We start from the raw sequence: 15,807 nt of genomic DNA on the forward strand, positions 1-15,807 counted from the left end.
ATGGCTCAGGTATTAGACCAGACAGGGCTGCTTACAATGGGGTCAAGTCATGTCAGCTGAGGCCCTCAGACTCCACTCTTGGGCTGTCTTAGGACCTTTCTTGCTGTAACCATTTTTTGCTTTCTCCTATTTACAGGTCTTAGCTATCCCAAAGCTATTTTCTGGAGCTCAGCTTCATGACAGCTTTCTTACTATAGCGGTGTTAGCTGTGACTGAATACAAATGAAATTTGCTGTGTGTTTTGGTACTGATTTCTTGTGTGCTTTTAAAAAAGTTTGTATCATTTTGCTTTGAATGAGAGGTATAATTTCCTTTTTCCTGTAACATTATTGACACCTAAGGCGACAGTACAAGGCTTAGGAAGGGGAAATGGAAAGTACCCCATCCTTTTCTCTAGATGAGATAAATAAGAACTTTGGAAGTTAGAAGACTAGCTAAGATCCATCTGTTATTTTTTGTTGCAGTATATATGAAACTCACGATCTGGACCTGCTATGACAGACCCAGACGTCCTCACTGAGGTCCCAGCAGCTCTCAAACGCCTTGCCAAATATGTGGTGCGTGGCTTTTATGGCATTGAGCATGCTTTGGCTCTGGACATCCTCATCAGGAACCCCTGCGTGAAGGAGGAGGACATGCTGGAGCTTCTGAAGTTCGACAGAAAGCAGCTGAGGGCTGTCCTCAACACCCTTAAGGGTGACAAGTTCATCAAGTGCAGGATGCGGGTTGAGACAGCTGCTGATGGCAAAACCACGCGCCATAACTATTACTTCATTAACTACCGCCTGCTTGTCAATGTGGTCAAATACAAGCTGGATCATATGCGCCGCAGGATCGAGACCGATGAGAGAGACTCCACCAACCGTGCCTCTTTTAAATGCCCCATCTGCTTCAGCACTTTCACAGATTTGGAGGCCAACCAGCTGTTTGACCCCAGGACAGGTAAAGGTACAACTAATAAGAGTACAGTAATTTCACGATTATAAGCTGCACCATTTTGACTAAAATTTTGGTCCGAACCCTAAGTGCGGCTTATAATCAGGTGCGGCTTATATATGGACAAAGAATGAAAAGTTGCTGTTTTAGTTTGGAGGACAGGTGTCTGCTGAGAAAGGCAGGAGTTTCTCTTTGAAATGGAGAATGTAAACCCTCTCTCTCCAAATTATTATAACTTTGAAATCAAGGGGCTTTCAGGCAAAGATATGGGAATTACGAATAACAGTTCTTTACTAGGGAAATTAAAATAGAAATACAGTACGACAAAGAAACAAGCTCCAAACCCTAACAAAGTCAGAGTACAACCTGACACCCCGTCAGGCAGGGTGTTGGTAGCAGTTCGATTAAATGGTAGTTGCAATCCTCCTGCAGTGACAGATGTGGTTCAGTTGAAGCAGTGGTCCTGTAGAAGGTGCAGTTTCCCTCCGGAGGTCCAGTGGTGATGTGGAGAAATCCGGTTTTCCTCTGGAGTCCAGTGGAGAAAAGGGCTACCTTAGTGTCCCAAAACCTCTGTTTTTATCTTGGTAAGAAATGTTGGGCTCTTCCCCCTGGCTGGAGCCAGTGGGACTCAGTGGGCCATTAGCAGAAAATGACTTTCTGGAGGAAGGATGGGTTGTGAAAAGATAAAGAGCAATGCCCTGCCTGGTTTCAATGGCTGACCCATTAGTAGAATATCTCCCATGGAGATAAGGATCACTGCCCCCACCCTCAACAGATGGTGATAGCATAGATACCTTTTATCACACTCTGTATTGTAACTTGCGGCTTATAATCAGGTGCAGCTTATGTATGGACAAAGAACGAAAAGTTGCTGGCACCCAGAAGTGCGGCTTATACTCATTGCGGCTTATAATCGTGAAATTACTGTACTCTTGCTGTCTCCTGTGGCTCTGAGTGCTGGACTTCAAGGAGGCAGAGCCTTAGGAGAATTTTCTTTCAACTTGGCCAGAGCTAGAGGACACTCTGTTTCTGCAGGTGGTAAATGTTTGAGCAGAATATGAAAATAGTGTATACAGACAAATAGGAATCTTGGTGAAATGCTTTTGAGTGACAAGCAGGAGAGAAATGGAAGTCTTATTGAAGTCAAAGTCAAGGGTGAATAAGGCAATCTGTCCTTGTTGGAAGCTGATGTCTTTTCAGTACAACCTGGTCTTGTCAGCAAACTGTTAGACTTCCAGGTAGTTTGAAGCGAGGGCATGTGTAGAGTTGATTTTAGCTGGCCATGCAAGAAGTGAGTTGTCACTGTTTAATATTCTAATACCTAGTGCATTATACTGCACAACCTTGTTTCCTGGTGCAGACAGTCTCACAAAAGTTAAAAGAAATTAATTACGGACTTGTCTGTGGGAGTAAACAAGATTCTTATTCACGTGCAAGTCTCAGTGGAAGTGCATATCTGTCTCATGCATATGAAATGAGAGTCTTTCTGGGGTGTCACTATCTACTTTGTGCTTCTATGCCAAGGAATAAAAGGAAGAACACCTGCACATGCTGAGATTGTTTTGCTAGTCTAATCTGGGATTATTCCGGGGGGAAGGCAGGGAGGTTAGGTGTTAATTTACTTTTTACTTTTTTTCCTTTTGAATTGTCTGTCCTGATTTTACTTTTTCAGAAAAGTGAGAGGACAAAAGTCAGGAGAGCTCTCGGATACATTGAAGTGTTATGTTTTGTGTCAGTTAACATAATGAGAAACTATAAATTTGGCTGTTTAGCAACACTGAAGCTAGGGTTACTGGTGTTCAATCTGCCAAGTGCGAACACCCAGGAAATGTTCAGCCTATCATTTTCCCTTTTTACTGCCTCCGGAGTTAAAAAGCTGTGAAACTCCTTTACTGGAGCAACCATGAAGATGTTACTTAGTAATAGAGAAGAATCCACTAAGTCAAGTAACAGTTGTTGATGAAATCCAGTGCAGCTTGCTGAGTAGAAATTGCTTCCTTGTGAAGCACCAAACCAGCAGTGCCAGCACAGAATTTCTGTGCTCACCACTGAGTCTAGAAACTCTGTGTGCCCTCCACAGTTAATGATCATTTGTGGTGGCTATGGCTGTGTGTATTGGGCTGAAGAGGAAATGGTGCTTTTGCAGTTTTCATTGGTAAGGAGGGAGTAGAGAACCAGTGCAGTGAACACACACAGTGGGAAGTGTGAGACGCTGATCCTAAGGTACCTCTAGCACTTAGCAAAGGCCTGTGGCCATTGCTTCCCAACCTACATGGGCAGTGAGTTCTGAGAGCAAAGAATTGCCTGTCAAGGAGGTGCTGAAAATAATAATGCCGGGATTTGGCTTTGATACCAAGACTTGTGCTCCAGGAGCTGACATAGTCAACTAAGGGTCTGTCTGCAATACAGCCACTAGAGATGTCCAAAATGTGAAATTATTCACTGGCACATGGAGTGTTTTATGTTCTGATGGAGGAATCAGCTGAGTACTGTTTTCTCAGGAATTTCCAGGAGTTTTGTCACTATTTGTGCAAATAACAAGAATGTCAGTTTATTTCCACTTATTTTGAGTAAGAATATACCTACCTAGAATTTATGTATATTCTGTATTTCTTTATATCATTTTTAAGTCCTCTAGATAGGGCACAATGATACTTTTGTATGTCTACTTTATATTGCTGTGGAATGTGTTGTCTGCAGATGTTTCCTGCTGCTCTGGAATTCTGTCCTAGAAAAGACTTGAGAGACCCCTGGTCTTTCACAGAGGAAGCTCATGAGGTCGAGGCATGCAAAGAAACAAGGTTTATTAGACAGTGAGAGCCATCCTTTTTCAAGAATGTCTTTAGCTCCTTTCAGTGCTAAAGATAAATCTCTCCCACTCATGGAAACTTGTGGCGGTATAACTGCTGAAAGGTAGCTGAAAGCCACGTAGCTTCAGTCGCAGCTGACCTGAGCTGCTCTTAGACTGCAACTATGTTGATAAAACTTTGTGAATTAAAAGGCCTGCAGGGCTAAAATCTGTTAATCCATGGAGTAGGTACGATATGGAAGGCATCCTCTGTACCAGTCTGGACCAAGCTGCACCTAAATTAAGAGTTTTTTTCTTAAAAGATCCCCTCTTTCACTGGCTGCCTTTTGTCCTTGTCATTCAGAGATGAGTGTGATTTAGATATCCTGTGCTTTCTTCTGATTTGCTTTCCTCTTTCCTATCTACAACTCAAATGCAAGCTCTGAGCAATTGTTGTCTGAGAATTAGAAGAGCTGCTCTTACCCTTCCTTATTAGCAAGGGTGAAAAGGTTTCCTGAACCACCCTTTGATTGTGGCCATTATACTGGAATTTGTGAATTAAGAGTGCTTATGAAGAACCTGTTCATAATATGGATCTGTCAAGCTGTTTAATTTTTACCACAGCATCTGTGTCTACTTCTTGAATATAGCAGAACATTTGTTTCTTATGGGTCAAGTAGCTCTCTTTTGGCTCTGTTCTTTAGTCCATCTCTGAATAATGCTGAAATGAACCCAAGTGTTTATTTTTTTCATCAGAAAATATGATTATTAATGGTTTTGAAGGGTAGACACAAGTCTGCTGAGAGAAAATAATTGATAGGAGAAGAGTGTGTTTTCAGGGCATATAGGTACAGATGTGCTTTGACTACTTTTCAGTTAATTTGGAAAAAATATTTTGAACAGAGCAGCGTGTTTGCCACTAAAGTAATTTTAATTGTAGATTTTTAAATAGGAGCATTACTTTGAGAGTGTGTTCTCGCTTTTTAAAAGCATTATAAGATTTTTTCCTCCATCCCTTTTTCTGCCATTAAATGTCTCAACCCAAAAAAGCTCCAAAGGCTTTCTGTGCTGTCAAAGGTTGAACATCTCTTATCTGGTACTTGAAGGAAGTTCAAGGACAGGATGTGAGATGGTGAAAGTGAGGATGATGCCAGAAACTGGAGTTTTTCTACTGCTTCAACTCACAAGGAGATCTTTCAAAAAGTGAAAAGAAATGCATACTGTGTTGAAGGAGTTGCTTTGTTGTATGACCATTGAGTGAGTGCCTGTTAACTCTGAGCATGGCATGCCCAAGTCAGGAGTTGTAGCCCCATCTGTTCTACATGAGGAGCTTGAACAGATTCCAGCTGGTGTTTTTTACTGTTGCCTCCGAAGAAGCAATATCAGTAACCCCTGGTTTTACAGGGAAACAAGTGTGAGCACAGCATTATTTTATTGTGCAAAAGTTTGCAATGTAAACTTGTATCAAACCTTAGAAGAACTTTCTGATTAAAGAGTTTGCCTGTAGATGGAAATCAGTGCAGACTGGGTTGCTACAGGCTGAGCAGCTACTTTGGTGAGTGTTTTGTAATCTACAGGAGGGAAAACAATAATGCTGACGAATGAAAAGTGTTACTTCTAGCTTTGTTTTTCAGATAGGATGACTGAAAAAGACAAAAGATTGTTGTTTTCCTGGAATATCTTAGTATAAGCACTTGATCCTTGCCTTCCCTTGTGCCATCATCTGCTGTCTGACCGTACCTCTGGTATTTCATTGCTCCTCATTCTGCTCGTGAGCAATAGTTTGCAGCTACTGATGTGATAAAGCCTTATGCAGGTGGAAAGTTTCAGCTATTCCCCTGAACGAGATAAGGGCTGTCTCTTGAGGCAAGGGGTGTACAAGGAAAGAGTTTGCTTGAGGAGCAGTAAGAAAAGCCATCTGTGAGATGTGTGATGTGAATAACACTGCTGAACTTGGTCTACTGCCAGGCACTGGTATAAGGCTTTTCCTGTTTCACCTAGAGATAAGATGTTAGTCTCTTAAACCTCTGGGAAGAATGTTTTCCTCTGTGCTTTTAAATGTAGAAGCTGCAGAAATTTGGGTTCTGCAGACCAATCCCTTGAATTGCAGATCAATCCCAGCAACTCTATACCATTTTGCGGACTGGATGTTTGGAGAATTAAATCTGCCCACGGGCATTCAGTGGAGTGTGGGAGAAGGACAGGAGGAACTGCATTTCTCACCCGACAGAGGGCTCTGTCTTTTCTCTCTACAGATGGGCTTGACTTCCTTAATGTAGAAATTGGAAATTAGGTTCATGGATGTGTATTTCTGTAGCGTGATTAATTGGATCTGGCTGGAGAAGGTCTCTAATGTATCCTATTCTCATACCCTAATCATATTTGTAAATCTAGTGTTGTGTTGGAGTTCTGTCAAATTCAAGGTCAGTTTGAAAGACTGAAGTGGAAGTGAAGGAGTAGCAGAAAGGAGATTCTGCAGTGCATCACACTGGTATTCAGCCCTGGATTTCCTTAGGTATTCTAAATACTGAACTGTGTTAGGATACGCACTAGTGTAGCAAGTGAATTTAATGTTAGGAAGTGTAAGGCTAGATGTAGAATTTTTCCATTGCTGTCTTCCACCTTTGCAATATAATTTTTACACAGTCTTGTGTTTCTTTCATTTCTGTTACTGTGAAGAAAAATGTTGATGTTACCAGTACATTGTAGTTAAACTTGATCTCTCATGTCCATCTATACATTGTGTCCTCACCATAATATTCAGTTAGATAAGGTGTGAATGGTAGTGGAAAGAAAAGGATGGAAGTGCATCATGTGAATCCGAAAGGTGATACTTGTTGGGATGTTCTTAATCACAGTTGTAATCACTGAAGTATTTTGTTGCTTTTGGAAATCACAATAGTTAATTATGTGTCTGCTCTTCATCTTCCCACAATTTGCTCTTGGTTTGGTGAATGATTTTGTGGGGATACCTAGCTGTTCCTATAAATGCACTGTAGTGGTAACATTCTGTGTATCTGGATGCCTTTCTTATTTTGTGTACTGATAAGAAATTTAATTTGGGAAGAACAAATTGAGGGTGACAATATCAGTTTTCCAGAAGGAAAGACAACACCTTGAATATAATTTTAACCCACTTGTTTTACTGTCAGCCTCTCACATGTCCTTTGTGAGAATTGCACATAATGCATTCAGAGGCTGCTTTTCTGTACCTGTCGCAAGGCACTTAATATCACATTTAGGCAACCTGTGTGCAGCTGAGCGCTTGTATGGTTTGGGCCTCGTTTCTGAGGTTAGAAATTTGAATAGTCTTTCATTTTTTTTTGCTTCGATCTTGTGTGCTGACTTCTGGAGCTATTGCCTTTTCTCCTGAGTGCTCAGCTCCTCACTTCATTCCCTGTGAGCTGCTCCGAACGCATCTGTCTTCTTATCTTGTTTTGAATTCCCACTTCCTCAGGCAAGTTCTACGTTAGCTTCAAAATTTCCTCATCTGATTCAAATTACTTATGAGCTTGTCCTATCTATTTTGTTAATTTTTTATTGTACTTCCCCTTTTCCTTGCTTTAATTGCCTTACCCTTTCTTGGAGAGCTCTTGTGTCCATTTCTAGTACACATCTTTTTGTATTCCGTCCCTTTCAACCACTACAAAAAATAAATAACTTGGAGCTATTTATTCTATATATTCACACAATGTAGCCAGTCCTGTTTGATCTTTATGCTCGTTTCTTGTCCTTTGAGATCAATGATTTTCAGGCATTTTTAGCTTTGTCTGCCATGTAGTGCCATGTATGTGCTAGATGATGCTACTACTACGATTTACAGTTTTAACTAGCCAAAATGAGGACTTGGCAAGTCTCAATGTAGATAGGCGTACTAAAACTTCTCTTAGAAAAGAAAGGATTCGGAACAGTTCTGCTTTAAACGACTTCACGTTCTCTGAAATTGTGTTTTTGTTATCATTGTTAGCTTTTTAAGTGCATGAAAACTGATTGGTGTGATTTTTCCTTGATTCTACAAGCACATTTTGTTTGTCTGTGCTGCCACTGAGAGCTTTTGGCAAACACAAGAAGTAGGAAAGTGTCCATGCTCTGCTTAGTTTTTCTGTTTCTATTCAAGTTCCTGGCAAAATCTCCAAGAGTATTCCTGTCAGCTTCACTCTGCTTCAGCTTGATAAGCCTTGGAGCCACAGAGAAAGGAAGACTGAGAAAACCATATCAGAATTAATGCATGTTTTCCTCAAAGTAGGAATACTCTGTAGAGTGACTTAAAGGTTGCATCTGTAACTTGAATCCTTTCCCTGTGGGTTGGGCACCCTGGCTGGAAAATAACCAGCTGGTCTAACCATGAATTTCTTAGCTTGATGGAGAAATAGGTGAAGGAAGGGTTGGAACCTGTGCTGTGCAGAACGTCAGCTAAGAGGATAACCTGCTGCCTGTAAAATGCTGGCTGGTCGCTTCCCTGAATTCCGCATTGACATCTGACTGGGATGCTGTGTCTCTTAGATTAAAAAACCTATCTGGTAAATGCATTGCATTGATGCAATTTTTTTTGTTTTATCTGTGAAGGGCATTTTATTATCTGAAGTACAAGAAGTAATTGCCCTTCAAGTAAAGGTCATCACTTTAGCTTCTCTTAGCTTTGCAGATTGAAATAGATTGCAGCAAGAAAAAAATCTGTAAACCTGTGAAAAATCTCTGTAAAGTCTGTGAATATTGCTAAGCCATTTATAGTGATGAAAGCTAAACTGCAACATTCCTTTCTTTTGTTCCAGTGACTTGTTCTTTTGAAACTGCATCCTTGGTAATATAATTTGCAAAGGGTGTTACTCTTTCAGTCACTGGGATCTGTAAGTCAGATTGAGAGCTCTTGGAGAATCCTGTAGTTTATACTGTAGTCTCTCTGCTATTGGATGCAGTTCAAGGGTATAGTATGTTGGCTCAGTTGGTATTTTGATCTAATCTTCTTGACTGAAAGAAAATATACCTATCTGTGATTCCCATTGGGCTTCCTTTGGATAATCCCTCTGTCCAGTTGTGTTTTTCTCGACTTGGTGTCTGGCTTACTTTATCCACAGTAGAACCAAAGGAAGAACTCTGTCAGCTCAGAGCTGCTGAGGTTGTGCATATGAGCTGGAGCAAAAATAGCTTCTGGAGAGGAGGAAGGGATTCTTCTCTTCTAGTTTATAGTGAACACATGTTAAATCATCTGATGCTTCTGAATTGCCAATAATTTGATGTGTCTCATGCAGTCCAGTTTTTGAATGTTTAATTTACCTTTCAAGAGAAATGTCTTTACTTTAAATTTGTATTACAGTAATTTAAATTTAGTTGAGCTAAAAATGATCTGCACACTGAGATGAATGAGCAACATGGTGTTCCTCTAGACAATACTAAGTTCTCAAGGTGCTACCTTTTTTTTTTTTTTAATTAAAGGTTAAATTGTTCTCTAAGTGCAATTCCAGCTCTTCAAGAAGGGGAAATTGTAGCATGAAGTGTCAGTTAATGTTTTTGTGAAATGCTGAAGGAAATTTGGTTGTTAATTTTCTCAAGTTTACTGCCTAAACTATGGTCAGGAAATAAATGCATATAGGGCAGTTCCATATACACATTGCAATTTGTGATCAAGTTGCTATTTCGCAGCTGAGTTACAGTACTGCTTTGCCCTTAGAGCACCTTGCATGCCTCATTATCCACTGATCACCTGCTGTGGCCCCCTGGCAGAGCTTATTAACTTGTATCCTGTAGAGTGCTCTAGAGAAATGTATTTTAAACTGCTGACTGGACCCCTGGACTGTCTCTGTATAGGTATACTTGGTTCTTGGCCAGAAAGCTTTTTGGCTTTCAGTTTAAGATCACAGTGATACAGCTGTGTGTGTTTTCTCCCAGAGTGCTGTCAGGGTACAATCTGGAGGCTCAAGCGTTCCCTTCCTGTACAGATATGTGTCTTCCAGAGCCCACTGCAGGTCAGGCATGGAGCTTGAAGAAAGAAAATCTGTTGACCCATGTTCAGGTAAGCAATTCCACCACTTGAGGGACGAGCTTTTTTGCAATCTAGAGTTATCAAGGTTTTTTTGCTTGAATAAAGTGAGATCTGGGAATTTGAAAGAGGACAGTGGAAGTACACACAGAGATCATGTGATCTCAAGTGCTTTTTAGAAGATCAGTAAACAGTTCAGTGTTCCACCTAAACTGTGCTCTTCTGAGAGAGGCAACAATAACAAGAGGCATGAAACTGACTTGGTGAAGATTTGCACTTCAAAAGGATTGCCAAGGCTTTTAATTCTCTCTACCAGGGATGGCCAGGAAGGGCATTCCATCAGGACACAGCATCCTGTCTTCAATGATTAAAAGAAATCAGGGTGTCAGAAGGAAGCAGGCAGCTGCTTTGGTGGAATGGGAGAAAGCTCAGTAATACAAAACTGTTCTGAAAATGCCAGTCTAAAATTGCATAATGGAAACATTTTTCTCTTTTCACAGTCAAAATTTTTCTTCCTCTTGGGCTGTTTAATAGTTTTAGTCTTACTTTCTTGTTTTTTCTTGAGGACTTAATATGAGTTAATGTAAGTGGCTAATAATAATCGGGTACTTTGTGCTTACAGATGGAGCTAAGGCAGGCTGTCTTTTCTGGATTCCCTTTGCTGTTAGTCTGAAACAGTATGATTCAGTTTGCTGACTTCAGGCTGGGGAAAAGAGTTAAATTACACTGCTTCTGAAAACAATCCTGTTTTCAAGTACAGTAATTTCACAATTACAAGCCGCACCTGATTATAAGCCGCATTTCCGGGATGTTGGCAACGTTTAGGTCCTCGTCCATATATAAGCTGCACTGGATTATTAGCCGCACTTTCGTTCGCAGCGAGGATCCGTGTGCAACTTTCACAAAGTTGCCAATTAGTAACAGAATCGCGGGATAGGGGGGTTTACTGGCTCGGCTCGGGGCCAGGCAGGCTCAGCCCGTTCAGGGCTGCCGACGGGGTTGGGTGGCCCAACTCGGTGCTGCTGCTTGGCAGGGCCGCTCGGGACCAGCCGGGCGGCGCTGCCACTGCTACCGGGCTCACTCGCCCCCGCCTGCTGCCTGCGCTGCTGCTACGTTTACTCGCCCTGGCCTGGCTCGTCCGGGCTCCTCCGCGCTTCCGGGCTCACCCGTGCTGCTGATCCCGGTTCTGCCGGGTTTCCCTGTGATGCTGGGCGGCCCCGCACCACTGGGCTTCCCCGCGCTGCTGGCCCCGGTTCTGCTGAGCTTCCGGGCTCTGCCGGGTGGCCCTGCGCCGCCGGGCTTCCAGGCTCTGCCGGGCAGCCCCACACTGCCAGGCTTCCTGGCTCTGCCGGGCAGCTCCGCGCTGCTGGGATTCCCCACGCTACTGACCCCGGCTCTACCGGGCTTCCCCCACGCCACTGGCCCTCCCCTACGCCACCTGCCTCTTCCAGGGCCGACCGGGCTCCAGCTCAGCTTGGTGGTGCTGTGGGCTCTCACTTCTGGGTTGGCAACTTTTAGAACATTTTTCATATATAAGCTGCTCTGGATTACAAGCCGCACTTCCGGGTACGGACCAAAATGTTAGTCAAAATAGTGCAGCTTATAATTGTGAAATTACTGTAGATAAATGCCTTTAGTGGTTTTACTGCATGACTGGAGTATATAAACTCCTAATGTCCATGATTATGGGAATACTTGAATACTGTAGTTTTACGTTGCAAAGAGATTAGCAACTTTGGAATGTAATTCAGTGGAGTTGAAAGAAGAGATAACTTTCTCATTTCCATAAGAATTGCACTGAGCTGCTGAAACTGATTAAAAAGGGGTTTGCTTATCTACCCTGAAGCCTAAAAAACGTTGACTTGACCATAAAAGATAAAGGATTAAGTGATTTGTGAATCTTCACTCAAGCTGAAATGGAGAGATGACAGTCTCATTGGTTCTTCCTGCTTTGTGAACAGGATCACATAAATATATGATTGTTGTTGTGAACAGACCACATCAATTTTAAAAACAAACAGAACCCAATATTCTTTTCCTATGAGAAGACAGTAAGAGCTGTAATTAAATTGGCTGATCTGTATGTCTGTGTAAAAATATTGGTGTAACAACCTTAATGTCAGAGAAGCTGATAAAGAAAAAGGCAATAATTCTCATGTGCTGTATGTGATGCTCTATCAGCTAAAACTCTGGGCTGGTTCTGTGCTTGACTTTATAGTTTTTTGCATTTTAAAGAATTTAACTCAAGGAAATCTGTGTGTTCTCAAGACAAGAGCTGAGCTGCTTACTATCACCCAAATATTTTCATGTGATAACTGAACATCAGGTGTCTAGATTGGAATGTTTTTGTTGAGGATTGAGTTCCTCAGCCCTGCCTATGGTCCTCCCTCTCAACCAAGGGTCTTGTCACTGGTAAATGCTTTAGAGATTCATCTTAATCTGGAGCTGGAGTAATGACCCACAAAAGCAGTAAATTGTAATGCTGACAGGAGCTTGCTGCTTTTAGGCAACAAAGGCTGCTGTGCTTCTCAGCAGTTTAATATTTGCTTCCGAAACATGATTCTGGTTGTCATCCAAATCTGTAGTACTCATTGGAGTGTTCAGGATCTGCCTTGTGTGTTCCCCAGACTGTGGTAGTTACAGTCTAGTGAAGGGCAAAACAGCTGCAGTTGTGGAACCAGGGAAGATGTGGCTGAGCCTGAGTTTGACCTGTGCCCATCAGCATGCAGTTTTTAGCTCCTTCTAAATGCTCCTTGGGTGACTTGTTCAGATTCCACAGCTTAAACTGCGCATGAGCTCCAGAGATCCCCTTTCTATCGCATCATTACATGGCTTTATCACTTACTACTTAGGTTCTCTGTCTTCCAAAAGGGAAATGTGTAACACTATTTCCTCACACTTGCTTGATTTGCCTGGTTAGACTGACAGTTTTTGGAGCAGAATCTTTTCTATCAAATAGTTTTTGCAAGACTCCAATTCTGTGCAACTCTGAGCTTCTGTATCCCACGTCAGTAGGACCAATGCCTCATAAATACCATCGAGTCTCTGCTGGTCTTCAGCACTGTTCTGAAATTTTATATTTAACTAGATGACAAAATTATAAGCAAATGTTTACAAATTTCTGAGGTTCTTCTGACTTTCACTGCTCTCTTGGATTGAAAGAGGCTTGTTAAATGAGTAATTTATACCCTCATTCTGCCTCTTCAGAGTACAGGTAATGAGTTATTCAGATTCAAGATCATTGGAGAACTGCTGCTCTTGCACCTGTAAAAGGAAGGAATAAGAGCTTGGTTCTCTTTTTATTTGAATTTTAATTTATTAGCTCACTCTGGTGTATTTCTAATAGCAAGATGGCAATTTGCCTTGGAGTTGTGCCAATTGTGCTTGCTCTGATGGAAACATTTGTGGCACCAAGCATGAGTGCGTGCTTAAGGACAAGGAAAGCAAATGGAAGTAATCAGCCTGGCGAGCCTGCTCTTTGAAACTCCACACGAGAGCTCAAAGATTTGCAATTAATGTCCATATGTTTGTTTATAATCAGTTTTGAAAGAGATTAGGACCCTGTAAACTACTGAATGCTGAAAGACACAAAATCAGGTTTAGAAATCTGAGAATTAATTTATGTAGTTGTCATCTGTTTTCTTCTCAGATCACTGCCTGCGTCAGAATTTGTGCAATAAAAACTTTTTAGTATGTATTTACTGATTTTTATATTAAGGCTATATAAAGTCACTTTTAATGTAATGGCAGTGTTTGCTTACAAGTGTGCTGTACAATTTCATGGTGTCAAAACATGGATTCTTCAACTTGTGATGACTACAGTAATTTCACCACCATAAGGCGCACCGGACTATAAGACGCATCCCCTGGGAGTCGGCAAATTTCGCAACTTTATAGATCATATAAGGCGCACCAGACTATAAGGCGCACTTTTTTTTTGCGGCGAAGATCCGTGCCGCGTGCAACAAAGTAACTAATTAGTAACGAAATCCCACGATCGTGGAGTTTACTGGCAGGTGTTTAATTTGCAAACATTTTTCACAGATTGGTGTAGCCTTTAAACGCAGCCCCAAGCGCCCTCCCTGTGCGTGGGGCCCGGCATTCCCACCTGCCCCCAACTGGTGAGGTGGGGCTCGAGGCAGCCGTGGCTCGCGGCTGCTGCGGTTATGGGCGGCCACGGCTCACACCTCAGGGTTGCTGCGGTTCAGGGCAGCTTGGGACCGTCTGCGGCTCGGGGCGGCGCGGCGCTGCCTGCTCCCTCTCTCCCTATGTGGCTCCTGCTGGCCGGGGGCTGCCTGCCCCCTCTCTCCCTGTGCAGCTGCCACTAGCCGGGGGGCTGGGCGGTGCCTCTCAGCCCGTGCGGCTGGCGGGGGCTGGGATGGGGGACTGGGCCGTGCCGACCAGCCTGCATGGCTGCCGCCGGCCAGAGGCTGGCCGCTCCTGCCCCTCCTTGCGCTCGGCGCTCCCGTGGCACTTCCTCCCCTCGTGGCTCGGCTTACGGCTCGCACTTTTTTTTTGCAGCGAGGAGCTGAGCCACGTGCAACAAAGTAACAAATTACTGGCAGTTTGCAAACATTTTTCACAGACCGGCGTAGCCTTTAAACACAGCCCCAGGTGCCCTCCCTGTGCCGCGGGCTCCCGCACTCCTGCCCACCCCTGACACCGGCTGGTGTGGCTCGCAGCTCCTGGCTACCACCGTGTGACTGCAGGTCTTGGCTTCCCCTGCCCGGTGGCCGCAGCTGCCACAGGCCCAGACACTCCCGCCCAATGCTGGCTGGCGCAGCTCAGTTTGCGGCTTGGCTGCCACGGCCGCTGGCGGCTCCTTCCCTCCACACCTGGGCTGCGGCCACCGGCGGCTCCTCGTTCCCCCCAGGCCGCAGCCACCGCCACCCGGCGGCTTCTTGTTCTCCCTGCACCTGGCGCCGCCCAGCAGCTCCTCGTTCTGCCCGGGCCACGGCCGCTGCCGCCTGGCGGCTTCTCATTCCCCCTGCGCCGGAACTGGGGCCGGGGGCAGCTCCCTCCCTCCCTGCACAGCTCCTGCCAGCTGTGGCTGCCTACTCCCGCCCCCGCATTGCAGCTCACACTTCCAGGTTTGCGAATTTCACAACTTTGTCCATTATATAAGGCACACCGGACTATAAGGCGCACTTCTGGGTTCAGGCGAAATTTTACTCAAAAGGGTGCGCCTTATAGTCATGAAATTACTGTAGTTAAGATCTGCTGTCAGCTGTGATGCAAAATCCTGTAATATAATTTGTGATATGCCTTTTCAGGTTACAGCAGCTAAAACTTGAAATTGATGTCTTACTCAGAAATTACTTTGAGAATATTCTATGTGATATAGTTGCAGTCATAGGCACTCAGATTGTCTGCATCAGTCTTTGTTGGTGCCCCAATATTGCAGAGTCTGAATGGTGATAGGGGATATTGTTTTTATACCTATTCTGCCAATTTAATGGTGCCTTTATAAGGCTCACAGCTACAATCCCTAGGCAGTATAGAAAATAAAGTGCAGATACGAAAAAAATAATGGAAAAATAAATTACTGCTTTGGACTTTACTGAACATTATCTTATTGATAATGATGTTAATAATGATCTAATGATGATGTACGTAATTCATGTAGGGAGTTTTTCATTCCAGTTGTCTTCTACTGAGGATTTTCCACCTTTTCAAATTTTGTCTTGTTAGTCCATAGCATATGCGCCCTAGGATCTACATTTGAATTCTTTCAGAAGAAGTATGAAGTGAACCAGGATAGACTCTTGAAATGCCCTCTAAGGCTAACAGTTAGCAGTGATTTTTCTTTCTAAAAGTGGTTTTCTCTACCAGGTGTGCAATCATTTTGTGATTAATTTATCTGGGCAATGTTTCTTTTGTTTTTGATAAGCATCCAGAGCAGTTAAAGATTGTCTCTTCTCCCACCCAAACCAGATTGCTTCTAATTTTCCTTGTTATCCTTTATCTTATCTCATTATCCTTTTCTAAAACTTAATATTTGGTGCTTTTTCTGTTTAATAACTCATACTACTGATCCGTTCCCTCTTATGAGTAAATTCTCTTTCATGCTTTAGCCTCCACTAATATCCAGTTTTCCTCAATGTGT

General features: G+C 43.2%; 1 protein-coding gene across 1 annotated transcript in view; it reads left to right on the plus strand.

Moving 5' to 3' along the window:
- Positions 1-15,807, plus strand: part of GTF2E1 (general transcription factor IIE subunit 1) — a 58,078-nt gene that overhangs the window by 4,707 nt on the left and 37,564 nt on the right. The window contains exon 2 of the mRNA XM_033052339.2: positions 465-942. Coding sequence (XP_032908230.1) covers positions 495-942 — 448 coding nt within the window. The 5' untranslated portion in view covers positions 465-494. The remainder of the gene's footprint in view (positions 1-464; positions 943-15,807) is intronic.

The sequence above is a fragment of the Catharus ustulatus genome, chromosome 2 (genome assembly GCF_009819885.2).
Source record: "Catharus ustulatus isolate bCatUst1 chromosome 2, bCatUst1.pri.v2, whole genome shotgun sequence".
Taxonomy (NCBI): domain Eukaryota; kingdom Metazoa; phylum Chordata; class Aves; order Passeriformes; family Turdidae; genus Catharus; species Catharus ustulatus.